The sequence below is a fragment of the Pipistrellus hanaki genome (genome assembly GCF_964339955.1).
Source record: "Pipistrellus hanaki genome assembly, chromosome: X".
Taxonomy (NCBI): domain Eukaryota; kingdom Metazoa; phylum Chordata; class Mammalia; order Chiroptera; family Vespertilionidae; genus Pipistrellus; species Pipistrellus hanaki.
In genome coordinates, this window is record NC_140524.1 from 12,132,199 (window position 1) to 12,158,950 (window position 26,752).

Below are 26,752 nucleotides of genomic sequence, written 5' to 3' on the forward strand. Positions count from 1 at the left end.
TATTACTAGAGGCTACTTTATGAATTGTTCTTTAGTTTATTTTTTTCTTTATTGATTAAGGTGTAACATGTGTGTCCTTCTCCCCCCACAATTGAACCCAACCCCCCACACATACCCTCACCCCCCTGGTGTCTGTGTCCATTGGTTAGGCCTATATGCATGCATACAAGTCCTTTGGTTGATCTCTCCTGCTTACCCCCGCCTTCCCCTACCTTCCCTCTGAGGTTTGACGGTCTGATCAATGCTTCTCTTTCTCTGGATCTGTTTTTTGTTCATCAGTTTATGTTGTTCATTATATTCCATAAATGGGTGAGATCATGTGATATTTATCTTTCTCTGACTGGCTTATTTAATATTGCACTTGGAGCAGAACCAATAGTGCCATCCTCCGGTTTCATTTAACACTTTTTCCCCCCCACTAGTGTACATAGTTTTCATGTTCAGGCTTATACTAAGACCATTGTAAGCTCTATGTCTCCACCAATAGATTGTGAGCACTCTGTTGGTAGTTATTGTGCTTTATTAACCTTTGTTTACCAGTACAGGGTCAGACGAACAGACAATCAAGTAGTTTTCAATTTTTTAAAATTTATTTCTCTCTCTTTTTGCTTCTACTATTATTTTATGCCTTTCCTGCTTTGACCTCCGTCATATGAGAAGAGAATATTTTTTTCTCCATAATTACTCTGTAACCATATATTTTTCCCAAATAAATTAATCCATTGCTTTTTGTATGAAACAAGTTGCCACTCTGTGCCCATTGAAATTTCAATTTATTGTCAAATCTATACTAAGAGATGTTTGAATTTTGGAGTTAATATTCAGGAGTTTCTGCTCAAGGTACTCAGCTTAAGAGACCTAGCAAGAAATTTCTTTTCTTTCTAAATGGTAGAGAATATATTTCATATTCTACCCTTTCCCTCAAAAAAACCTATTCTAGTTTTTATATTTTCAAACTCTTGGGTATATGAGGCAGAACACTGCATTGTCCTTTAAACATAGGGAGTTACAACCACCTACATAGCAAAGATAAGAAGACATACATAGATGATTCTCTTGAGTAGTGGAACCCAAAACATCTATATTAATAAAAGGGTAATATGCTAATTAGATCAGTTCAACAGGCCATCTTCCTGATGTCCCACTTCCTTCTGAACAAAGCCATAGTGATGGGGGCTGTGGCAGAGGCAGTTAGGGGCAATAAGGCAGGCAGTGGAGAGCAGTTAGGAGTGAGATCACTCTGGCAGGGGTTTAGAGGCTATCAGGCCAGCATGGGAGAGCAGTTGAGGGCAATAAGGCCTGCAGGGGAGGGCAGTTGGGGACAACCAGGCTGTCAGGGGAGGGCAGTTGGGGGTGACCAAGCCAGCAGGGGAGAGCAATTGGCGGCATTAGGCAGGCAGGCAAGTGATTGGTCAGGAGCCTTTGGTCCTAGATTGTGACAGTGATGTCTGACTGCCAGTTTAAGCCCGATCCCACAGTCTAACATCCCCTGAGGGGTCCCATATTGGAGAGGGTGTGGGCCGGGCTGAAGGACAGCCTTCTGTGCATAAATTCTGTGCATTGGGTCTCTAGTATATACTAAAGATGGAAGGCACTGAGGAAAATTAGAAGACATGAAATCACATTTCACTAATACCCCTGGTATAGTCCTCACTTAATAGTCTTAGAATAGATTTGGGGTAAGGTTGTGAGATGAGTTCTGAGATTTCCATTTCTTCTTGCTGACACTAATTTGAAGATCTACAATTCCAGTTGAGAGCCCTCAATACCCCATAGGCAGCAGCAGATGCTTTGTTTCCAAGGATGAATCACAGAAGACCATAGCCATCTATAGGAGAAAATCTCTAGACCAGAGGTTGTACATTGGTGGTTTGCAAATGTGATTTACTTGATATATACAGTGTTTATAACTTTTGAAATTATTTGTCAAGATCTGAAATTTAGGGACTGTCAAATAAAATTTCAGATTTTTTAAATGTGTTTATTGCTTATTTGTTTATTGAACTTGAAAGTTCAATAAGTTTTATGTTTGAATGTATACACTAAGTGTTGCTACTGGGAAATGCAATTAAGCATTACGTAACAAACCTCCCTAGGCATTAAAATATTTTATAAATTCTAGATTTATAAAAATATCTATTAATCATAGCTGAAATTGTAAGTTGAATTAGAAGTATTTTTGTCAGTGTTTTGAAGAAATTACTGAGGCCAAACAGGGCATACTATGTGGAAAATTTAGATTTCTTATGGTATTTTCTTTTGTAGTTTATGAGAGCACAAACATAAAAATGCCATAAAGTTATGTATAATTTTTCATGATTTCAATGAGAATTTTGTGAATGAAGAACTTTTTGGCATGTTGCCCATTACAAGAAAACCAGGAAATGATTTACTTGAGTAACTGATAAAGTCCTAAGAAGTGTACTATAAGCAGATCACAATTAGTGTGTGTAAAGGTTAATATCAGACTGTTATGAAATATATATTCAAGTTGCAAGGTTTTGTATGGACAGAGAGTTTATATTTGTTCATTGGTAAACTCACTAGGAATTATTTGTTTTGTAGTAGAACATTTAAATAGAGGGTATTGTGGACATAACACCAACCCAAAACTTGGATGAAATGGGTGAACAGTATGGTGGTCAACTTCCCTTTATGAGCCCAGGTGCTGGAGTTAGGGCAAGATGTTCACCAAAAATATAAAATCTACTGTGCAAAGAGTTAATCCATGTATAGAAAGAAAACAAGTCTCTTCCTTTAATATACTGGCTAAAATTAAATAACCTTGACCTTCATTCCCAACTCATTTCCCTTACCTACACCCTTGTTAAAACTAATCTGTACTAAATTCTTTACTTGCCATTGGAATTGTAAATACAAGACCTATCATTAACAACCTGGTGCAGAAAAAAGATAGCAGGTTTATGTTTTTCAAATCAGAATAATAATAAGTTTAAAAATAGTAATTAATTATTGCTATGTCATTTGAAATTTTTCATTTCTTTAAAATTTAAAATATTCCTAGTGTAATTTTTTTAACTTTATCTCATATGGTCACCCTATACTTAATTAAAGAAAATGTGTTACATTTTGTGGCAGTTAATTTTTCATACAACTAGCCTGATTTACTAATTTAAGGTACCTTCTGTAAGCATCTCAATTCATGACAATTGCATTATATAATATTTTATCTATTCCTCCCCTTATCCCCACTCTTTACACTCCAAGAGAAGAAAAGAAAAGTTAACAATTTATTAGCAATGCAGAAGACTGTGGGTAATTGAAGGAAGAGACAGCTTTAGGTTCATTTCTATGTTCTCAGCATAAACTGTAGTGGTTATACAATGATTGTTTTTAGATGGATGGATACATGTACTTCAGTTGAAGAGAGAACATCTACCCAGAACTCTTGGGATGTAAGTGGTATTTTAAACACATGCAAGTTTAGTATAAAAAAATAATCATTTTCCTTTCCCTTCAACTTCTCCTTCTTGACCCTTTTATGCCTTAGATGCCTATACAAAAGCTGAAGTGGTTTATTCTTGGACTCTTGGGAAGAACAAATCTGTGGAAGTAGCACAGGACGGCTCTCGCCTGAATCAGTATGATCTGCTGGGCCATGTTGTTGGGACAGATATAATCCGCTCTAGTACAGGTATTTATTTTATTTAACAAGAATTTTTATAATCTGCACCACATACTAGTAACTATCACCCCCATCCCTACCTCCCCACACACACCTCTATCTCTTGCAACAAATAGTCTTTGTATCTGTGAGCTTGTTTTTGTTTTGTTTGTTTTGTTTCAGATTCCACATATAAGTGAGATTATACAATATTTGTCTTTCTCTGTTTAATTTATTTTACTTAGTATAATGCCCTCGATGTCCATCCATGATATCAAAAATGGCAATATTTTCTTCTCTTTATGGCTGAATAACATTTCTTTGTGTATATGTACCACATATTCTTCACCATTCGTCTACCCATGGACACTTACTTTGCTTCCATATCTTGGGTATTGTAAATAACGATTCAGTGAACTTAGGAGTGCATATGTTTTTCTAGTTAGTGTTTTTGTTTTCTTTGGCTAAATATCCAGAAGTAGGATTGCTGCATCATGTGGTCATTCTACTTTTAATTTTTTGGGGAACTCCCATATTGTTTTACATAGTGGCTGCACCAATTTATATTCCCAACAACAGTGAAGAAGGGTTTCCTTTTCTCCACATCCTCACCAATACTTGTTATTTCTTGTTAGTTATAAATAGCAATATTTTAATAATTATACTGGACATACATTATTATCATCTATTTTAATTACTTTAAATTAAAAAAAGAGAAGTAAAAAGCCTTCCTTCAATGTCACAGTATTCTTGACAATAATGTGATAAGTATTGCTATCACTGGGAAGTACAGCATTTCATTGTTAAATTCAGTAAAGTAATATTTTTATTTTTAATGACCTCATATATGTGAATCATACTCAATTTAGCCAATCATCTACTATTATTTTATGTGACTTAATGCTATAATCAACACTGTGTAGACCTTTTTTCCATATAGCATTTTATTCCTGTGTAATTATCTGCCTAGGATAGAGACGGAATATCAAGATTGCTATTTCAGAAAGTAGACACATTTTTAAAAATTTAATGCATATGAACAAATTTCCATTCTAAAAGGTTAAGCAATTCACACTCCCATTATCAGTGTATGAGCATGCCAATTTCCCTTCAATCTTGGCAATGCATGTGTCAGGGGCTGAATTATGTCCCCTCATATGTTGAAGTTCCGACCCCAGTATCTCAGGATGTGACCTTATTGAAAATAGAGTTATCACAGATATAATTAGACTACCTCTCAAATTAGTTTAAAAGCATGATACAAAGTACATCAGTAAAGAGGTGATTTAGTATATTAAAATACATTTGCACAATTCAGTACTCTGCAGCTGCAAAGAAATAATGATGTACTTTATGTGATTGTTCATTGCAAATATCTGCAGGATATACTGTTGAGTGAAAAAAATGCAGAGCACAGAACACTGAAGGTATATAGGGATATATGTTTGTATAGGGATATTACTTCTAGAAATATACACAAGAAACTGTTAATTGTGGTTAAAGTAGGGAGAAATGAGACAGATGGTTTAGGGCAGCAATGTGAGGGACACTTTGCTGTACACCCTTTGATAACCTTTGATTTAGGTACCACATACATATTATTACATCACATATGTATATTGTTTTTATCACTATAAATTACGGATATTCTTTTATGAATTCTGAATATCCTACTCAATGTATATTTACAGGGTACAACATATTAATAGGAAACTGAACTGTAGATTACAGAGAAAGACCTATAATCTATGAAATTTCTATTTTATATGAGTGTCTTTCTCTCAGAATGCTGTCAGTCTTTGGTATGAAGTAATTCTAATCAGAGGGCTCCTGCTCTTGGCTGCAGATTCAAACATGTGTTAAATATATAAATAAAAGTCCTCAAAATCTGCGGCTAATTGTTCACACCATTCCCTATTTCAACATTGATTCCATTTCCCAACATTTGGAAATATTTTGCATTAATTTTCTAAGAGGAGGATTTGGGGATCATTATATTCCTCTTCTTTTTAAAAAATATACTTTTATTGATTTCAGAGAGAAAGGAAGAGAGTGAGTAAAAGAGAAAAATATGATCTTATTTTTCCATCTTTCCTGGAAATTTGATCATTCATTAGAATAAGTATATTGTGGTCATTGTATACTAGTATATTATGTCTTTAGACATGTAGCAAAGGTTAAGTAAAGACAAAGCAGAAAATAAGAGTGAAAGAGACACAAAAATAACTCTGAAAGATGAGGATTACAAGAATACAGGAGGCAAGATAAAGTTCAAGGAACATAGATAGTTGGAAAAATACCAAACATGAATTTAAGAAAATATATCCACTCATTTTATATGAATAAATTTGCCAAGCTCTTAAAGAAGCCCCTTGTGTCATTCACATCCTTAGGAACTAGCTAAATTGTGAATGTGTTTTACATTGTATTCTCAAATATCTGTACACTTAACACAGATGGAGCACAGTAGGATATAGTACAAAGGTAGGGAAAGTTCCCCAAACTATTTAAAGAGTAATCTTTCACAATAAGGCATACAGAAAGGCAGCAATACCAGCAAGACGAGAAGGTAACCATGCTGGTGTGTCTTAGTGGTTGAGCATAACCTTTGAACTAGGAGGTCACTGTTCAATTCCCGGTCGGGCATATGCCTGGGTTGTGGGCTCAATCCCTAGTGGAGGTTGTATAAGATGCAGCCTATCAATGATACGTTCTCATCATTGATGTTTTTCTCTTTTACTCACTCGCTCTCTCTCCCTTTCTCTCTGAAATCAATAAAAGTATATTTTTTAAAAAGAAGAGGAAATCATACTCAATGGGCAAAAACTAAAACCCTTTCCTCTAAGAACAGGAACAAGACAGGGATGCCCACTCTCACCACTCCTGTTTGACATAGTACTGGAAGTACTAGCCATTGCAATTAGATAAGAAGAAGAAATAAAAGGCATTCAAATTGGAAAAGAAGAAGTAAAATTATCCTTCTTTGCAGATGACATGATATTGTACATCAAAAACCCAAAAGACTCTATAAAAAAACTAATTGTCTTAATAAATGAATTTGGCAATGTAGCAGGATACAAAATTAACACCAAGAAATCTATGACATTTCAGTACACCAACAGTAAACTTACAGAAACAGATACTAAAAAAGCAATCCCATTTACCATCACACTAAAAAAAACTAAGATACCTAGGAATAAACTTAACTAAGGACATAAAAGACCTATATGAGGAAAACTTCATGACATTGAAAAAAGAGATAGAGGTGATGTAAACAGATGGAAGAACATACCATGTTCATGGATTGGTAGAATCAACATCATCAAAATGTCCATACATCCAAAAGCAATTTATAAGTTCAATGCAATCCCCATTAAAATACCAACGGCATACTTCACAGACCTAGAAAGAACTCTCCAAAAATTCATCTGGAACTAAAAAAGACCCTTAATAGCCACAGTAATCCTGAGAAAGAATAAAGTAGGAGGGATCTCAATACCAGATTTCAAGCTGCATTACAAATGGCGTGCTCCCAGAAAAGGAAGTAAATAAGTTAGAAGCAAGCAACCTACCAGAGCAAGAATTCAGAGTAATGATCATAAGATGGCTAAAAAGAATGGAAGACAAATTTGAAAATATGAGTAAAAACCAATAGGAAATGAAGAGGAACCAAGAGGAAATGAAGATGAACCAAGAAGAAATGAAAAATGACATCGCTACTGTAAAGAACTCAATAGAAAGCATGAAAAGTAGACTAGAAGAAGCAGAGGACCAAATCAGTGAGCTAGAAGACAAGATGGAAAAAAATACCCAATTAGAGTAGCTTCTAGGGAAAAAAAAAATTAAAAAGCAGGAGGAGAGCCTAAGGGAACTTTGGGACAATACAGAAGAATAAAGCAGAAGGGATCTCAATACCAGATTTCAAGCTGTATTACAAAGCCACTGTTCTCAAAACAGCCTGGTATTGGCACAAGAACAGACATATAAATCAATGGAATAGAATAGAGAATCTGAATATTGACCCAAACCTCTAGATTCAATTAATATTTGACAAAGGAGGTATGAACATACAATGGAGTCAAGATAGTCTCTTCAATAAATGGTGTTGGGAAAATTGGACAGTCACTTGCAAAAAATGAAACTAGCTCACCAACTTACACCATGCACAAAAATAAACTCAAAATGGATACAGGACTTAAACATAAGACGGTAAACCATTAAAATACTAGAGGCATACACAGGTAGCAAAATCTCTGACATATGCCAAAAGAACTTCTTTACTGATACTGCCCCTAGAGTAATGGGAGCTAAAAAGAAAATAAACAAATGGGACTACATCAAAATAAAAAGCTTTTTTACGGCAAAAGAAACCATCAACAAAACAACAAGAAAGCCCACGGTGTGGGAGAACATATTTGCAAATAATACCACTGATAAAGGTTTAATCTCCAACATTTACAGACAGCTTATACAACTAAATAAAAGGAAGATGAATGATCCAATTAAAAAATGGGCAATGGACCTAAATAGAATATTTTCAAAAGAAGACAGAAGGAAGGCCAAAAGGCACATGAAAACATGCTCAAAGTCACTAATTTGATGCAAATCAAAACAACAATGTGGTACTATCTCACACCTGTCAGAATGACTAACATCAACAAATCAACAAAGGACAAGTGTTGATGAGCTTGCGGAGAAAAAGGAACCCCCGGGCACTGCTGGTAGGAATGCAGACTGGTGCAACCACTGTGGAGAACAGTATGGAGTTTCCTCAAAAAACTAAAAATGGAACTCCCATTTGACCCAGTAATCCCACTCTTAGGAATATATCCCAAGAAGCTAGAAACACCAATCAGAAACAAAATATGCACCCCTATGTTCATAGCAGCACAATTTACAATAGCTAGGATTTGGAAACAGCCTACGTAGATGCCAATCAGCAGATGATTGGATAAAAAAAAACTATGGTACATCTACACAATGAAATTCTATGCTGCCATAAAAAAGAAGGAATTCTCAACATTTGCTGCAACCTGGATGGAATTGGAGAGCATCATGCTGAGTGAAATAAGCCAGTCAATGAAAGAGAAACACCACATGGCCTCACTCACTTATGGATAATAAAGAACATTATAAACTGACGAACAAAACGATAGATACAGAGACAGTAAAGCAACAGACTGTCAAATTACAGCGGGGAGGGTAGGGAGATATGGGGGAGATAAGAGATCAACCGAAGGACTTGTATGCATGCAGATAAGCATAACCAAAAGTTATCCTTCTTTTAAATTTTTTTTTTTTTCTGTTTCACTTCATTACTGCTTTTATGTGTCCAGTTTTCCCAACCCCCTTAGACCTTGGAAACTGCCATTCTCATCACCCTGTCGCCATGGCCCCTGAGAATCAAAACCCACTAGCCTAGAACAAAACCTCCTGCGGACCACGGCAATTCCCTGAAGAATGTCAAGCAAGCCAATAGAGCTGGCAGCCCCTCCTCCCCCGCTACATGCCAGAAGTTGCCGCAAATACGCGGCATCTCTACCGGCTTGTCTGGCATAATTGCCTTTATGTGGTAGGCCATTGGGGCCAGAGGGGTTTCATTCTTAGACATCTGGCTTCTCCAAGCTCTGTTGCAGAACGTGATCAGAATAGCTGATGCTCTGAAGTCATGTGACCAGCAGGATTTTTATTTTCGTTGACTGTATTGGGGTAACATTGCCTAGTAAAATTATACAGGTATCAGGCATACAATTCTATAATTATATTTGATTCCCCGGAATGGCATGATTATCAGGGGGGGGGGGCCGCGGGGGGCGGAGCAGCGGGGGATCGGTATGCGGGGGTGGGTGGGGTGGGGTGGGGGGAGTTATGTGGAGGAAGGGAGCTGCAACAGTTCTTTTAACCAGCAGGGGTCACCCTTTGAGCGCATCAGGATTCCAAAGGATATGGGACTTTTGATTGGCCCACCACCATTGCTCAAAGGCTGTACTAGAATTTTACTATTGGCCAGACCTCCATTGTTGGGCGGGACCTCCATCTATACTGTTCAGATCTGGTTGCCAAAACTGCAGGCTGTTCTCAGAGGTTTGATTTCTAAGCATGGAAGGCAGACCGCTAGACTCTCATCAGAAGAGATTGCAATATGGCAGTGATGACTGTAAGTCCCCCCCATACTCCCTTCTTTGTTCTTAGCTGACAGGTTTAACCTTATACATGGGGCACAATTTTCCCAGTGTGCCCCATGTATAAGGTGACCACTTTTGGCTGGTCAGTTTTGATTTCTAACAATTTGTCCCGCGGCCCTCAGCGGTTTAAAAAAGTCCTGATTTTTTGAAAGCATGCGTGACAAGCTAGGGCAGCGTTTTTCAACCGCTGTTCCGCGGCACACTGGTGTGCCGCGAGATGTTGCCTGGTGTGCCGTAGGTGCAGACAAGACAAGAATTTTATAATTTTTCACTATTTTGTTTACTTAATATTTCATAATAAAGTAATTATAAAATACTTTCTTTGTGTTTATTTGATTCCTATTCAAGAGAATTACTTTATATATAGTCAATATAGGCACAGAGTTAAAATTTTTAACATTTTCTAATGGTGGTGTGCCTCGTGATTTTTTTCATGAAACAAGTGTGCCTTTGCCCAAAAAAGGTTGAAAAACACTGAGCTAGGGAACGGTGGGAGAACGGGAAGGGAATATATGATTTTCGGCGGCCATGTGGTTATTTAGCCAGGATATGAGTTTTATATTATTTTTGTTAATTTTATAATGTTAAACTTTAACAATAACAAATAATTGTTGAGAACTGTTTATCAAAGTTCACATTGTTGATCAGTTGTTAAAATTCGACCACCATTGTTTGGACTTAATGAACAATGGCATTTTTTGGGGATTGGCAACAACGAAAATGTTTGTAACTGTTTCTCAGATGATACACATCGTACTGCGTGCTAGTAAGCTAGTTAAACAAGTGATGTCCTTACAAATCAGCTATTCAGATAATTTAGGTAAGTGATTTTATTTATTTATTTCATAAATACATAAATTTTCTTGAATTTAGCAGACAGTACTCGTATTATTTATATTTTATAGTGGCAGTAAAAAGTCTATTGCCAGCCTTGAAAGTGACACTTATGAATATACATAATTTTTTTAATTTATTATATTTGTAGATTGTACTAATCCTGAAATTTAAAAAAAATATATATTACAATACTATTTTTGCATTCTATGAAAATTTTTGTTGCTCCATATAGATCAAATATTTAATCAAGGACCCCTCTCCCCTACCTCCCCCCCCCCAACTCCAGGAAAATGCCCTGGAATACAGGTAATGTCTATTTTCCATGAGCTCTCCCTTCCCCACTGGATAAACCTTAGATCCAGAGGAACCTGCTAGGCACAGCACTGAGTGCATGTCTTGGTGGGGAGGGGACAAGGCAACAAAATGAAATAAATTCTTTTACCCTTTTAATGTGGCTTTGTTTTATGCTCTAAGAAGGCACTTCAGCCTTATTTCCAGGTTCTGTTATTTTCAAAAAGGCATTCTTGTTTGTGGTTAGTTGTGAATTCATATTTTTGTGATTGGATAATAGAGCCTATATGTCCTTCTCCACCACTTTGCTGATTTTAATCACCCTCTTTGATTCTTTGGAAAGAGAGAAAGACAGAAATTGAAGGAAAGAAGGATATAGAAAGAAAGGATTGAATAACATATATTCAGTTATTTAAGGCAAATGCATAATTTGGTAAGATTTTGCAAAGCCCACTTGTTTTGCCTTTTATATCCAGAGAATATATATAATTTATGAATAATATTTTCTAAGTATTTTATTTATTAAATTTTGTAGATTATGATATAGGTCAATAGACAGAAATTTAAGGGTGTGAGCCTAAGCTGGGAAAAGGGGGAAATTGTCCATGCTAATCAAAGTCCAATTGTCATTAAAAAATAAATCCTCAATCCCTTCTCAGTGGAAAAAGAGTGAAGAAAGGCAGGGAGAAAAAGAAATATAAATGGATATAGACAGGAAAGAGGTGGAGAGAGAGAAGGCGTGTGTGTGGAACAAGGATACAAATAAAAAGATTGGAAAATAAACAGAGGGAAAGAAAAGAGAGAAACTCCAAAGGTATAATAAAGAACACATTCCATAATTTTGTATGAGAATTATTTGCTAAATTTAAAAAGCCTTATTTTTCTTTCTTTTTTTTATTGATTATGGTATCACATAATTATCTTCATCCCCCCATTCCCATCCCAAACCCCTCCCCACATATGGCCCCACCCCCCAGTTGTCCATGGCTACTGTTTAGGCTTATATGCATGCACAGAAATTCTTTGGTTGATCTCTTCCCCTTACCCCCACCCTCCCCTACCTTCCCTCTGAGGTTTGAAAGTCTGATTGCTGCTTCTCTTTCTCTGGGTCTGTTTTTGTTAATCAGTCTATGTTCATTATTTACTCTAAGATGTGTGAGATCATGTGATCCAAGAAATACCCTTGTAAGAACCGAAACTGAGACGAGCCATCATGGTTATACTAAGAGGCATATGAATCAGTCTGTAGTGAGTTCCTTTCTGGGCCAACAGTTCTTTTGAGTCCCAATTTCAATGTTAAACAGTTCCTTATGTGTACATGTCAGCCATGATATTTCAGATCTGGTTGGTGGACAAATGGTGGTGATGCAGGTCTGACCATCTGTGGTTTGATCCTGGGCATCCTTCAGCGACAAGCAACTGCTGTCTGCTGGTATGGCGAGATGTTGTCAGCATCTTCCATCTCTGAATTGTGTCTCTTCTGTCTTCATGGCTGGAGCACTTCTGTCTATTCCTCTCCGTTGCAGGAATCCAGATGGTCTCGGAGTTGTTTTCTGAAAATATACAAGCATATTCTCAACCAAAAGTTAATAAAGGGATATTTTCTATAAATTTGACTTGGGATCCTTATTTATTTATTTATTTATTTAGTTAGTTAGTTAGTTAGTTAGTTAGTTATTTTTGCCTAAATGCTTTTCCTATGGCTTGTTTCGGCACCATGTGTGTATTTTCTTTTCTTTCTTTCTTTAAAAAGAAAATATATTTTATTGATTTTGTACACAGAGGAAGGGAGAGAGATACAGAGTTAGAAGCATCGATGAGATAGAGTCATAGATCAGCTGCCTCTTGCACACCCCCCACTGGGGATATGCCCGCAACCAAGGTACATGCCCTTGACCAGAATCGAACCTGGGACCCTTCAGTCCCCAAGCCGATGCTCTAGCCATTGAGCCAAACCGGTCCCGGCACCATGTGTGGATTTTCATGGGTATCTTGCTGTTATTGTTTCAAATGAAGGTTAATTTCCTAAAGTACAAATTTTTTAGATGTAATTTACTTGCAGGATATTTTTCTTTACATGATATTTTTCCACTGTCACCCCCTTTTTTAAATTTAAATAATAGGAGGCTTTTGGAAATTTTATAATGTAGTCTTGATAGCCTTTACATTTTAATTATTTGCGCTAAACTATGACTGTTTTAGGTTCGTTACATGTTACGCAATTTTACAATGAGACGCTCGGCCAATAAGAATTTTTGTTAACACTTTAGGAACAGCTTTTTGTACAGTACAATCAGTTTTTCTAGAATATTTGCTTATTTCCATTAGCCAATTTAATTTCCTCTGAGAAATTGGCTACTATTCAACTGTCAAACTCAACACTCTAACAACAATCTTATTTACCATGTGTGTATTATTGGAAAGGATTATTTCCCTTCTTGAGAAGGGCCTGAGCATTCCTGCTACTAGGCTGGCCTTGGATATTAAAAACCCACTTGCCCACACCATGGGTACAAGACCTCTCAAACAAGTCTTGCTGCAGTGAGAGGGCAGCTGCTGTCAGCCAGGTCTCTGTCTGTTACCTGGGTCCCAATTTGAGCTGTGCATGGGAAGCAAAGCAGCCATGGGAGCAGAAGACCTTCCTCAGAAGGGGCGAATGTTCAAGCCCCTGCAACATTGGGGGGGGGGGTGAGGATCTGTGCCCCACCTCTGTTGACCCCCAAATTCTCTCCTGATGGTCCCTCTGCTACTGTGCTTGTCTTAGGTTGTTCCTTCCCTGAGGAATCTTACCCGTCTCTGGATAACCAGCCATCCTCCAGGGCCAAGCAGGGTGATATGAGGTTTAGTTCTGTCTCCTTGGTAGCCTATGCCCCCATGGGATCCACACTCAGCACCTGCCTTGGGAACCCCTCACCTGCTGGTGAGACCCAGGCACTGATCTCATATTTTGGGGAACCCATGTTTCTTCTCCAGAGAGGGCCCAGCTCACTCCACTGGGGGGGAGAGAGATCCATGGTACCAGCCACCATGATGCTTCAGCCTCAGCATGAACTTAAAGCTCAGGCAACAGCTGTGGGTATCTAGACCACGAGAAGAGGGTCACTCTTGGCCAAAAGGGCAAGAGGGGCCAATATAGAATGCTCAGGTGCCTTCCTAGGGGGCCCTCTACACAGTGGAAGGGATTAAATCTTTTCATGTCCTTTTTAATTTGCTGCCAGACATTCAAAGGATTGGTTTGTAAGTTTCTTTGGGATAACTACATTATGCTGTTGTAATTCTTAAATATATAGAGATGTGTTACCTTTGTCTACAAGCACCAAAAAAAAAAAAAATGATGTTTTTTGATACCCAAGGGTGTGAGGTACTATTATAGGTAATGGGGATAAGCCAAATCTGGGAAAAATTATAATGACCTTGTAGAATAATATCATGTAAGGATATTCTTTGCTCTAGGCCATGACAATTCCATTTTAAACTAGCTGTCAAATTCTTTTTGTATAGACAAGGTCTTTGTTACATTTTCTGCACCTCTCCCAGGAGGAAGTAGTGATGATCCCTTCTTCTTTGGTGTCCTCACAAGCCAGAAACCTCTCTTTTAATTTTACACACAAAGGAGCAGTGGTTTGATTTTGTGTCATACAGAAGGGAAGCTGGTTGGTGACCCCTATGCAATTATACCTCCTTGCCCCACCCATGATCCTCCTGGATGACCAAGGTGTTTGGTATCATCAGTGAGTACTTTGGGCAAGGGAGGCGGGGGGGGGGGAGGGGGGGGGAGATCAGCCCACATAAGGGTTTCCACCCGTGAAAGATTAGGAATATAAATCCAGAAATACTTACCGAATAGCCCCAGGTTATATTACCATACAGTTGATGACTACTAGCATGGCAGAAAGACATTCTCAGGTGTTCTTGGTTACCTCACGCTTTCTTTCCTTATTTTTTAAAAATTATTATTATTATTATTATTATTATTATTATTATTATTATTTTACATATGTGTTCTTATCTTCCCATTATCCTCTACCCTCCACTCATACTCTACCCTCCTGTTATCTGTGGCCATTGATGAGGCTCATATGTACACAAGTCCATTGGTTGATTTCTCCCCCTTACTCCCAGCGATCCCCTCCTTCCCTGAGGTTTGAGGTTCTGATCATCGTTACTCAGTCTTTGGGTCTGTTGTTGTTCATCATTCTATGCTGTCCATTACATTCCACAAATGAGTGAGATCATGTGATGTTTATCTTTCTCTGCCTGGCTTCACTTAGTATAATGCTCTCCATCTCCATCCATGTTGCTGCAAATGGTAGGAACTCCTTTTTTACCACAGCATAGTATTCCATTGTGTAGATGTACCACAGTTTTTTAATCCATTCATCTGCTGATGGGCATTTAGGCTGTTTCCAAATCTTAGCTATGGTGAATTGTGCTGCTATGAACATAGGGGTGCATATATCCTTTCTGATTCGTGTTTCTAGTTTCTTGGGATATATTCCTAGAAGTGGGATCATTGGGTCAAATGGGAGTTCCATTTTCAGTTTTTTAAGGAAACTCCATACTGTTCTCCACAGTGGCTGCACCAGTCTGCATTCCCACCAGCAGTGTAAAAGAGTTCCTTTTTCTCCGCATCCTTGCCAACACTTGTCGTTTGATGATTTGTTGATGATAGCCATTCTGACAGGTGTGAGATGGTACTGCATTGTTGTTTTGATTTGCATCTCTCTGATGATTAATGACTTTGAGTATATTTTCATATGTCTCTTGGCCTTCCTTCTGTCTTCTTTTGAAAAGTATCTATTTAGATCAGTTGCCCATTTTTTGATTGGGTTGTTTATCTTCTTTTTGTTAAGTTGTATGAGTTCTCTGTAAATGTTGGGGATTAAACCCTTATCATTGATATCGTTGGTAAATATGGTCTCACATGCAGTGGGGTTTCTTGTTGTTTTACTGATGGTTTCCTTTGTTGTGAAAAAGCTTTTTATTTTGACCTAGTCCCATTTGTTTATTTTCTTTTTAGCTTGCATTGCCCTAGGAGCAGTATCAGTGAAGTTCTTTCGGCATATGTCTGAGATTTTGCTGCCTGTGGATTCCTCTAGTATTTTTATGGTTTCCTGTCTTATGTTTAAGTCCTGTGTCCACTTTGAGTTTATTTTTGTGTATGGTATAAGTTGGTGGTCTAGTTTCATTTTTTTGCATGTATCTATACAATTCTCCCAGCACCTTTTGTTGAAGAAACTGTCTTGACTCCATTGTATGTTCACGCCTCCTTTGTTAAATATTGAGCATAGTGGTTTAGGTCAATATCTGGATTCTCTATTCTATTCCATTGGTCTATATGTCTGTTCTTGTGCCAGTACCAGGCTGTTTTGAGAATGGTGGCTTTGTAATACAGCTTGAAATCTGGTATTGAGATCCCTCCTACTTTATTTTTCTTTCTCAGGATTGCTGCGGCTATTCGGGGTCTTTTTTTTTTTTTTTTATTGTTCCAGATGAATTTTTGGAGAGTTCTTTCTAGGTCTGTGAAGTATGCTTTTGATATTTTAATGGAGAGTGCATTGAATCTATAGATTGCTTTGGGAAGTATGGACATTTTGATGATGTTGATTCTACCAATCCATGAACATGGTATGTTCTTCCATCTGTTTATATCTTCCTCTATCTCTTTTTTCAGTGTCGTGTAGTTTTCCACATATAAGTCTTTTAGTTAAATTTATTCCTAGGTATCTTATTTTTTTTTTGGTGCAATGGTAAATGTGATTGCTTTTTTAGTCTCTCTTTCTGTAAGTTCACTATTGGTGTATAGAAATGCCATATGTTTCTTGGCATTGATTTTGTATTCTGCTACCTTGCAGAATTCATTTATTAAGTCTAATAATTTTTTTGATGGAGTCTTTAGGGGTTTATATGTACAGTGTCATGTCATCTACAAATAAGGACAGTTTTACTTCTTCTTTTCCAATTTGGATGCCTTTTATTTCTTCTTCTTGTCTGATCGCAATGGCTAGTACTTCCAGCACTATGTTGAACAGGTGTGGTGAAAGTGGGCATCCCTGTCTTGTTCCTGTTCTTAGGGAAATGGTTTTAGTTTTTGCCTATTGAGTATGATGTTGGTTGTGGGTTTGTCATATATGGCTTTTATTATGTTGAGGTATGATCCTTCTCACCTTGCTGAGAATTTTTATCAAGAAAGGGTGTTGGATTTTGTCAAATGATTTTTCTGCATCAATTTATATGATTATATAGTTTTTATCTCTCAATTTCTTTATGTGATGTATCATGTTTATTGATTTGTGAATATTGTACCTTCCTTGCATCCCCAGGATAAATCCTACTTGGTCATGATGTGTGATCTTTTTGATGTATTGCTGGATTCGAGTTGCTAGAATTTTGTTGAGGATTTTGGCATCTATGTTCATGGGAGATATTGTCCTGTAATTCTCTTTCATTGTGTTGTCCTCTGGTTTTGGTATTAGGGTGATGCTGGATTCATAAAAAGAGCTTGGAAGTATTCCTTCCTTCTGAATTTTCTGGAATAGTCTGAGGAGGATAGGTTTTAGTTCTTTCTAGAATGTTTTGTAAAATTCCCCTGTGAATTTTACGGGCCCCAGGCTTTTGTTTGCTGGCAGCTTTTTAATGACTGTTTCAATTTCTCCCATAGTTATCAGCCTATTGAGATTTTTAGACTCCTCCTGAGTAAGTTTTGGAAAGTTGTGTCTTTCTAGGAATATGTCCATTTCCTCCAGGTTGTCTAGTTTGTTAGAATAGAATTGTTCAAAATATTTTTTTAACTATCCTTTATATTTCTGTGGGGGTCTGTTGTTATTTCATCTCTTTCATTTCTGATTTTCTTTATTTGCGTTCTCTCTCTTTGCTTCTTGGTGAGCCTGGCTAGAGGTTCATCAATCTTGTTTATCCTTTCAAAGAACCAGCTCTTGTTTTTGTTGATCTTTTGTATTGTTTTTTGTTGTTGTTGTTGTTCCTTTTTTTTTTTTTTTTTGGTCTTTATGTCATTCATTTCTGTTTTGATCGTTATTATTTCCTTCCTTCTGCTCACTGTGGGCTTTTCTTGTTGATCCATTTCTAATTCTTTGAGTTGTTGAATTAGATGATTTATTACCATTTTTTCTTGTTTTTTGAGGTAGGCCTGTAGAGCTATACACTTCCCTCTCAGGACTGCTTTCATTGTGTCTCATAGGATTTGCAATTTTGTGTTTTTATTGTCATTAATCTCCAGGATGTTTTTAATTTCTTCTTTGATCTCATTGATAGCCCAATCATTGTTTAGTAGCATGCTATTCAGCTTCCAAGTGTTTGATTTTTTTGGAATGTTTTTATTGTAGTTCATTTCTAATATTATGCCATTTTGTTCTGAGAAAATGCTTGATATGATTTCAGTCTTTTTTAATTTGGGGAGACTTTGCTTGCTACCCAATATGTGGTCTGTTTTTGAGAATGTTCCATGAGCACTTGAGAAGAATGTATATTCCATGGCTTTGGTGTGAAATTTTCTGAAGATGTCAATTATGTCCATCTGGTCTAGTGTGTTATTTAGAATTGCTGTTTCTTTATTGATATTTTGTGCAGAGGATTTATCCACTGATGTCAGTGGTGTATTAAAGTCCCCTACTATGATTGTATTGATGTCGATTTCTCCCTTGATATCTTCCAGAAGATATTTTACATATTTGGGTGCTGCTGCATTGGGTACGTATATGTTTACCAGAGTTATATCTTCTTGCTGAATTGCTCCCTTTAGTATTATGTAGTGGCCTTTCTTATCTCTTGTTATAGCCTTTACTTTGAGGTCTATTTTATCTGATATAAGTATCACAACCCCAGCTTTTTTTTCACTTCTGTTTGCCTAAAAAATGTTTTTCCATCCCTTCACTCTCTGTCTGTGTGAATTCTTTGCTCTAAGGTGGGTTTCTTGTAGACAGAAGATATATGGGTCATGTTTTCTTATCCATTCAGCTAACATATGTCTTTTGATTGGTGCATTTAATCCATTTACATTTAAAGTTATTATTGATAAGTACCTGTTTGATGTCATATTTTTCCTTAGTGTTTGTGTTTATTCCTGCCTTTCTCTTTCTTCTTTTTACAGTAGTCCTTTTAGCTTTATTTATTTATTTATTTATTTATTTATTTATTTATTTTGCATTTCTGGCTTGGTAGTGATAAACTCTCTTGCCCTTTTTTGTCTGGGAAGCTTCTGATCCCACCTTCAATTTTGAATGATAGCCTTGCTAGTATACTCTTCTTGGATTCAGTCCCTAGTTTTGCATCACTTTGTATATTTCATTCCATTCCCTTCTGACCTGGTGTGTTTCTGTTGAGAAATCAGTTGCTATTCTAATAGGAGATCTCTTGTATATAACTTTCTGTCTCTCTCTTGCAGCCTTTAAGATTCTTGCTTTCTCATTGGTGTTTGTCAATTTAATTATGATGTGTCTTGGTGTCGGTCTTTTGGGGTTCGACTTGGGACTCTCTGTACTTCTTGGACTTGGATAGTTTTTTCTCGCCAATATCAGGGAAGTTTTCTGTCATTATTTCTTTCAGGAGGTTTTTTATTCCTTGCTCTTCTTCTTCTTCTATCTCTATTATTCTAATGTTGTTTCACTTTGTGTTGTCCCAAAGCTCCCTTAGGCTCTCCCCTTGCTTTTTAAGTTTTCTTTCCAGTTGCTGCTGTGTTTGTGTGTTTTTTTTTCTACCCTGTCTTCTACTTTGCTAATGCAGTCCTTGGCCTCTTCTAGTCTACTTTTTAAGCCTTTCACTGTGTTTTTTATTGCAGCTATGTCGTTCTTAATCTCCTCTTCATATTTTTTAATGTTGGTGACATTCTCATTCAGCTTCTTAAAGGTCTCATTGAGTTGTGTGTATTTCTCCTCCAGCCGTTTGAACATCCTTGTGACCATTACTCTGAATTCTGTCTCTGATAAGCTGCTAACTTCGAATTCATTTAACTCCCTTTCTGGTAACTCCTCTTTTCCTTTCCTTTGGGGATTGCCTTTTTGTCTTCCCATGTTTTTCTGTAGTGTTTTAATTGTAGATCCAATTGCCTTGTTCCACAGGTTCCTTTGGGGATGGTGCTACTGGTGTAATCTCTCAGTTCTCCTGGGTTTGGTAATCTAGTGTAGCTCCCTTCTCAAGCTATTTGGGTTCTCTTGATGTAGGTCTGTAAGCTTGGGAGGGACAACTGTGTTCTCTACAAATCAGCCTCTGTGGAGGGGAATTTCTTAATTTTTGCTGTCTTGCACCCTTAATTGTAATTGCACATGCCCAGCAGGGACTCGCAGTGGTCCCCAGGAACTGTCTGTTGGGGTGTTGGGGCTCAGGGGACCTGCTATTTGGAAAGGTGTGGCTGAGGTACCCAGATATATGCAGTCATGGGGTGGGCAGACCCAGCTTTTCCTGTTGCACCTGTGGTGAATAGGTGCTTACTTCCAGTGGTGATTCACTGGAAAACCCATGTTAGTTTGCCAGTGAGGTGCACTAAAGGACTCTGAAGGGCCCTAGTAGTGTAGTCATTCAGTTGTGGTGCCTGTGGTTCAGTATCTAGGCTAAGTGAATTCAAAGCTTCTACTGCTGGAGGGGTGTGCGCCTCCTGCTTGTTCAAGATCGCACCCAAGGCAAGATCACAGTGGATACCACTAGTGGCTTACAGAAGTCTGCCAGAACCTCACCTCTGCAGTGGTGCATCCATGAATGCACTCTCTCAGGGCGCAGAGCTCTGATGCACACCTAGAGGTCCCGGCACTGAGGTTGAGCAGTTGGGCTAGCTTCCAGGAAGAGGATGTTCAGAATTTCCACTGTGGGGCTGCATGCCCCTGTCTGTACAGAATCCACTCTGTGGTGCTCTTGGCGTCTCCCACCCCTGAGTGGGCTGTCCTATTGTCTATGGCACATGTGTCAAACACAAGGCCCGCAGGCCAAATCCAGCCCGCCAGGCCTTGCAATGTGGCCCGCACCGCGCTGTCATCACTGCACTCCGCTGTCAGTTTATGACATTGTCAGTTTATGACTGTTCAGTAAACCATTCGGCCTGCGATTTAGGCTGGATTTTAGATTTTGGCCCCTTCTCTGATTGAGTTCGACACCCCTAGTCTATGGAGTTGGGGTAACTTTCACAAGCATGAGCAAGTGCCCCAAGAGATATGCAACCCCAGAGTGGTCTGTTCTAATGTCTATAGGATTGGGGTAACGTGTGCGAGCATGCATGAGAGTGCACCAGTGCCCCAGGATAAGTATACAACCCCGAGGTGGGGTGTTCTTGCTTGTTTATAGAGTTGGATCACGGGCGTGAGGGGACACGAATGGGTGGATCAGGCTCAAGCCCATGAATGCAGGAATCCGGGGTTTTGCTGTTGGGGATGGGAGCTGCACTTACAGCTGCTGTGAACGGTGTATCTTTGGATGTGGAGGTCTGCGAGTCTGCAGCTGGGGTAGCAGGATAATGGCTGGGGTGGGTGCTAGTTCGTGGGGCAGTTCCAAGGCCTGTCTTGTTGGTAGTGTTGATGGGTTTCTAAAAAAGGCCATTCTCCCCTTCAAGATGGTGTGGGCTCCATGCTGGAATCCCACCATCTGGGTAGTGCTGGCAGCGGTGGTAGTCTCTCCTTGTCAAGGAGGTGCTTTCTGCCAGCTCCTGCTGCTCCTGTGTGATTTAATGTTCCCTCCCCCACTCACACATACCCCCACGCCCACACCTCCACACACACTCCTTTCATACCCTCACTCACTTCCTCTCTCTCAGCTCCATCCTGCCAGCTGACATTTTTTTTAAAAGCCTTAATTTTCATGTTTGTATAAACAAGTTAGATTTTGCATACACACACAATATGTATTGTATATTGAGCTTTGAGTATCCAGATAGTGCTTCCGTGGGTAGGATAAGGTAGGAAAGCGGGAAATTATCTCATTTGGGAGACCTGCCAAATATGGGTGGAGAGAAAGAGGTGAAAAATAAGAATCTCTGACAAGAAAGATAGTGGAGCAGTCAGATTGGATGGATATTTGGGGATCATTTAGGGCACATGTATCAAACACAAGGCCCGCGGGCCAAATCCAGCCCGCCAGGCCTTGCAATGTGGCCCGCACCGCGCTGTCATCACTGCATTCCGCTGTCAGTTTATGACATTGTCAGTTTATGACTGTTCAGTAAACCATTCGGCCCACGATTTAGGCTGGATTTTAGATTTTGGCCCCTTCTCTGATTGAGTTCGACACCCCTAATTTAGGGGAAGTTGGCCTTTACTCTTTGAGAGATGGTAGTCTTGAATAAAAGAGATACTGAATCTGACTTATGTTTTAATATGATCATTTTGGCTACTGTGCAAAGAATGCATTAAAGAAGGCAAGAACAGAAGCAAGACCAGTTTGAAAGCTTTTATAGTACTCTAGTTGGCTTAGACCAGAGTGGTAGTAGTGGAGGTGGTGAGAAGTTGTCAAATTATGGATATATATTATTTGGAGAAGGAACTGTCAACGTTTGTTGATTGATTGGGTATCTGAGTGTGTATGCATGTATGTACATGAAGATATATACAAGGGAGAGAGAGAAAGAAATCAATGATGATGCTAACTTTTTGAAGAATTTTATTTTGGCCTGTGCTTCTGAGAGCTACCATTTACTGAAATGGGAAAAATCTATTGGGAGAGCTGGTTGAAGGGGGTGAGAGATGGGGAGAGTAAACGATATGAGTTGGACATCTTAGGTCAAGACACCTATTAGATCCCAAAGTGATGATGTATAATAGGTAATTGAATACATAGGTCCAGAGTAGTGTAGGGAACCCTAGGTCTGTGTATCAAATTACCACCAACTGGGTGGCTTAAAACAATTGAAATGTATTCTCACTCAGTTTTAGAGTCCAAAAGTCTAAAACAAGGTGTCAGCAGAGTTTATTTCTTTTGGAGGTTCTGAAGCAGAATCTGTGCTGTGCTTTTGTCTCCTAGTTTCTGAAGGTTGCAATCTTTGGCATTCCCTACCTTTGGATTTATCACTCCAATCTCTGCCTCTGCCATCACATGTCATTATTGTGGTGTTTCCAAAACTACAGGTTCCTGAGGGGAGGAGCTGGGGGATTAAGAAATTAGAGAAAGGAAGAAACAAGAGGCAGAAATAGATTCATAAAGCTGGGAGCTAGGTGGGTGCCATCTCTCTGATGAAGAGACAGTCACATTCACCACAGACAACACAGCATATTTATTGGCTTCCAAAGGGGAGTTTAAAGTCAAAAGGGGTTTCTGGTGTGCCCAGATCCTATTCATCAAAATCTGGGTAAGCTCCATATTTTTTGGTACAAGATTTAGCATATCAAGACCTGGGTGAGTCAAGGTCCTATTTGTTCCTCATTCCAAGCACATGGATTAAGAAATCAGTACTGATAACAGGATTCTGCCAGTGCCCTCGGGCTCAGCTGATAAGAATGAAAAGAATGTCCATGTGTCTTCTCAGGTGGCTCTCTACAATTATAACATCACCCTGTGTGTTTCTTTCTTTATAAGAGTACTATAGGCCCAATGCACAAAATTCATGCAAGGGGCTTAGCCCTTGCAGCCCCTCACAGCCTTGGCTGGCCCTTGCAGTCCTGGCTTTGTCTGGAAGGTCATCCAGACAGTAGTAGTTCTGCTGTTCAGTCTAATTAGCATATTAGCTCTTTATTGTATAGGATTAGCCATAGTGGATAACAGCCCATCCTACTCCAGTAAGACCTCATCTTAACTAATTATATCTTCAACAACCCTATTTCTAAGGAAGGTCACATTATTAGGTACTCATGGTTAGGACTTCACCATATATTTTCAGGAGACACAATCCAACCCATAACAAGTAGGATGCCCACTAAGAAGATATACTTTGGGGATTATCAGAATTTAAGGTATTATTTAAAGATACAGACTGAGAAAGCAAAGGCAGTGAGTGAGATAGAAAAGAGTACAAGTCCTGACATCCTCAAGTGTTTAGAAATGTAAAGGAATCTTCAAAAGAGACTGGAGAATTAATGAGGTAGGAGGGAAACCAAAAGAGCACCATGGCCTAGAAATTCCTTGAAGAGAGTCATTCCAGGAGGATGGAGGGCTCGATTGTGTAAAATTCGTCAGACAAATCCAGTAAGATTAATAATTAACTATTAAATTTAACAAGGGACCTTCCTTAGTATCTTGGTTACAGGGTTGCTGGAAGGGTACAAAGTAAATACTCCAAAAACACTAAAAGTTTTTTTGGCACATAGTAAGATCTTAATTATTTTTTAAAAAAATTTTATTTATTTCACTACTTCATGAGATCTGGTTTCATGGATTTGGGAGGTGCCATGATGTTAAGGAGCTTTGTGAACTGAATTGGAACCCACCTCAATCCAAAAATGTTTGTTCGGTTACATACCACCTAATTTTACTTTCTTTCCAGGAGAATATGTTGTCATGACAACCCACTTCCACCTCAAGAGAAAAATTGGCTACTTTGTGATCCAGACCTACTTGCCGTGCATTATGACTGTCATTCTGTCACAAGTATCTTTCTGGCTCAACAGAGAGTCTGTTCCTGCCCGTACAGTCTTTGGTGAGTATGGTTTTATAAAGAATGAAGAGGGGGGAGGGTGCATTTTCAAAGTGTTATGGTGGGCACTCAGAGTAGGTGTGAGAAGATAGAAGAACCATTACTGGGGATAATGGAGCAATACCTTAGTTCAGCATTAGCAACTGAGTCATTAGATCCTGGTATATCAGACAACTAAACTCTTCACAAAGAAGTGGGAATAAGAAGAATGTTGAAGTAGTAAGGTTACCGCAGTGCTTAATGTCTCAGTCAGGCTTGTTCCAGGAGATTGGGAGGGTTGGAGAGTTTAGTGAGAAGAGAAAATTAGTGAGCAGAGCTCCAGGAGGAGAAGGGTGGGAAACTAAACTGAAACAGAGAGGTGGATTGAAAGCATTTTTATAACCCATTTTTTGTATGCACATGTAACCTTGCTGCTTCTCCTCTAGCCTTTTTGAAAGTATGTATCATCTGATATTTAGTAAAGACTATAGAGAGTTTGTAGAGTTTTTAAATAATACCTAAATCAGATATTTTCTTCAATATGAATTTACTGATATCTAGGGAAAGGCTTGTATAAAATTAGCACTTTACCTGGGAGAAATATAGCATATAAAATTTTCTGATTTTTCCACTATAAGATTTTTTAGGAGGTTAATATTAATTAACTATTTTAGTCTACTAAACTGCCTCCATGGCATGGTGGCTGTGAGTCATATACTTGGGTGTGCTACATACCCACACTGATGGCCAATATTTACTACCAATATTCTGAAGTTATACAGTGTACTTAAATAGTAAATGATGTTTCAGAAAAAAAAAGCAGTATTTTAGATCAGGTAGAGAAGGAGATAGCAATGGAGAAAGAAACAATACCTATAAATTAGGAAAAAATAAAGTAGAAGGGTGTAATATTATAGAAATCAAGAAAGGAAGAGTGTTTCAAGAAGCAGGGAATAATCATCTGGGATGAATTCTATTGTGTGTTTAGGTAACATGCATATAGAAACTATCTATTGTGTATGGTGATATGATTGGTTGTTAGTGATTTTGAAAAGAGCAGTTCTAGTGAGATGAAGAGAGCAGAATCTATATAGTAGAATAAAGATGCCCATTTTTGAAGATATAACAAATTAAATACCCTGTAAAATATTTCTTTACAAATCCTAGCAAAGCTAGCTAAACATAGGAACCATCTTTTTTTAAAAAAATATCTGCGCTCATAAAAAATTAAAGGAAATCCGCAGGGACTTATATAGTATAAGGAACTGAAAACTGGAGTGTTGATCACATGACCTGATACTGTTCTGTCAAGAAGAATATATTTTAATATATTTTTAATAATAAAGAGATGTCTATATTTTATTTTATTTTTTAAATATATTGTATTGATTTTTTACAGAGAGGAAGGGAGAGGGATAGATAGTTAGAAACATCAATGAGAGAGAAACATTGATCAGCTGCCTCCTGCACACCCCCTACTGGGGATGTGCCTGCAACCAAGGTTCATGCCCTTGACCGGAATCGAACCTGGGACCCTTCAGTCTACAGGCCAACGCTCTATCTACTGAGCCAAACTGGTTTTGGCTGATATGTCTATATTTTAAAATGCATTTTATATATATATATACATACCAGGTTTCCCAAAAAATAAAACATCCTCCAAAAATAAGACCTACTTACAGGTTTCCTTCTGAGTGAAATATAAGGCATCCCCCTGAAAATAAGGCCCCTGCCCCCAGGCTCTGTCTCAGAATGCTGTTGCTAAACATGAGAGATTTGGTCTACTGATTCTGAAAGAAATGGAGTCACAAGAAATTCACCAGGAAATTCAGGAATTGGATTGTTATGATGATGTTCCAAAAGATGATGACATGATTATCATTGAATAAATGAGTAAATTCTTGATACTGTAGATTCACACTTTGTCTGGTTTGTGTTGACAACTACCGTAATACCATACCGTATACAGGTAATAAATTTCGTTTATTTTCATTTAACAATAAAAGTGTACCGTATTCTTCTTCATGGAAAAATAAGACATCCCCTGAAAATAAGACCTAGTGCATCTTTGGGAGCAAAAATTAATATAAGACACTGTCTTATTTTTGGGGAAACAGGATATATATATATAATATATTTTATTTATTTTTTTAAGAGAGGGATAGAGTTAGAAACATCAATGAGAGAGAAACACTGATCAGCTGCCTCTTACACACCCCCTGCTGGGGATGTACCCGCAACCAAGGTACATGCCCTTGATCGGAATCGAACCTG

General features: G+C 38.2%; 1 protein-coding gene across 2 annotated transcripts in view; it reads left to right on the forward strand.

Moving 5' to 3' along the window:
- GABRA3 (gamma-aminobutyric acid type A receptor subunit alpha3) overlaps positions 1 to 26,752 on the forward strand; it is a 205,993-nt gene that overhangs the window by 131,174 nt on the left and 48,067 nt on the right. For both annotated transcript variants that reach the window (XM_084871096.1, XM_084871095.1), the window contains exons 7-8: positions 3,512 to 3,655; positions 24,350 to 24,502. In XM_084871096.1, the coding sequence (XP_084727222.1) occupies positions 3,512 to 3,655; positions 24,350 to 24,502 (297 nt within the window). The remainder of the gene's footprint in view (positions 1 to 3,511; positions 3,656 to 24,349; positions 24,503 to 26,752) is intronic.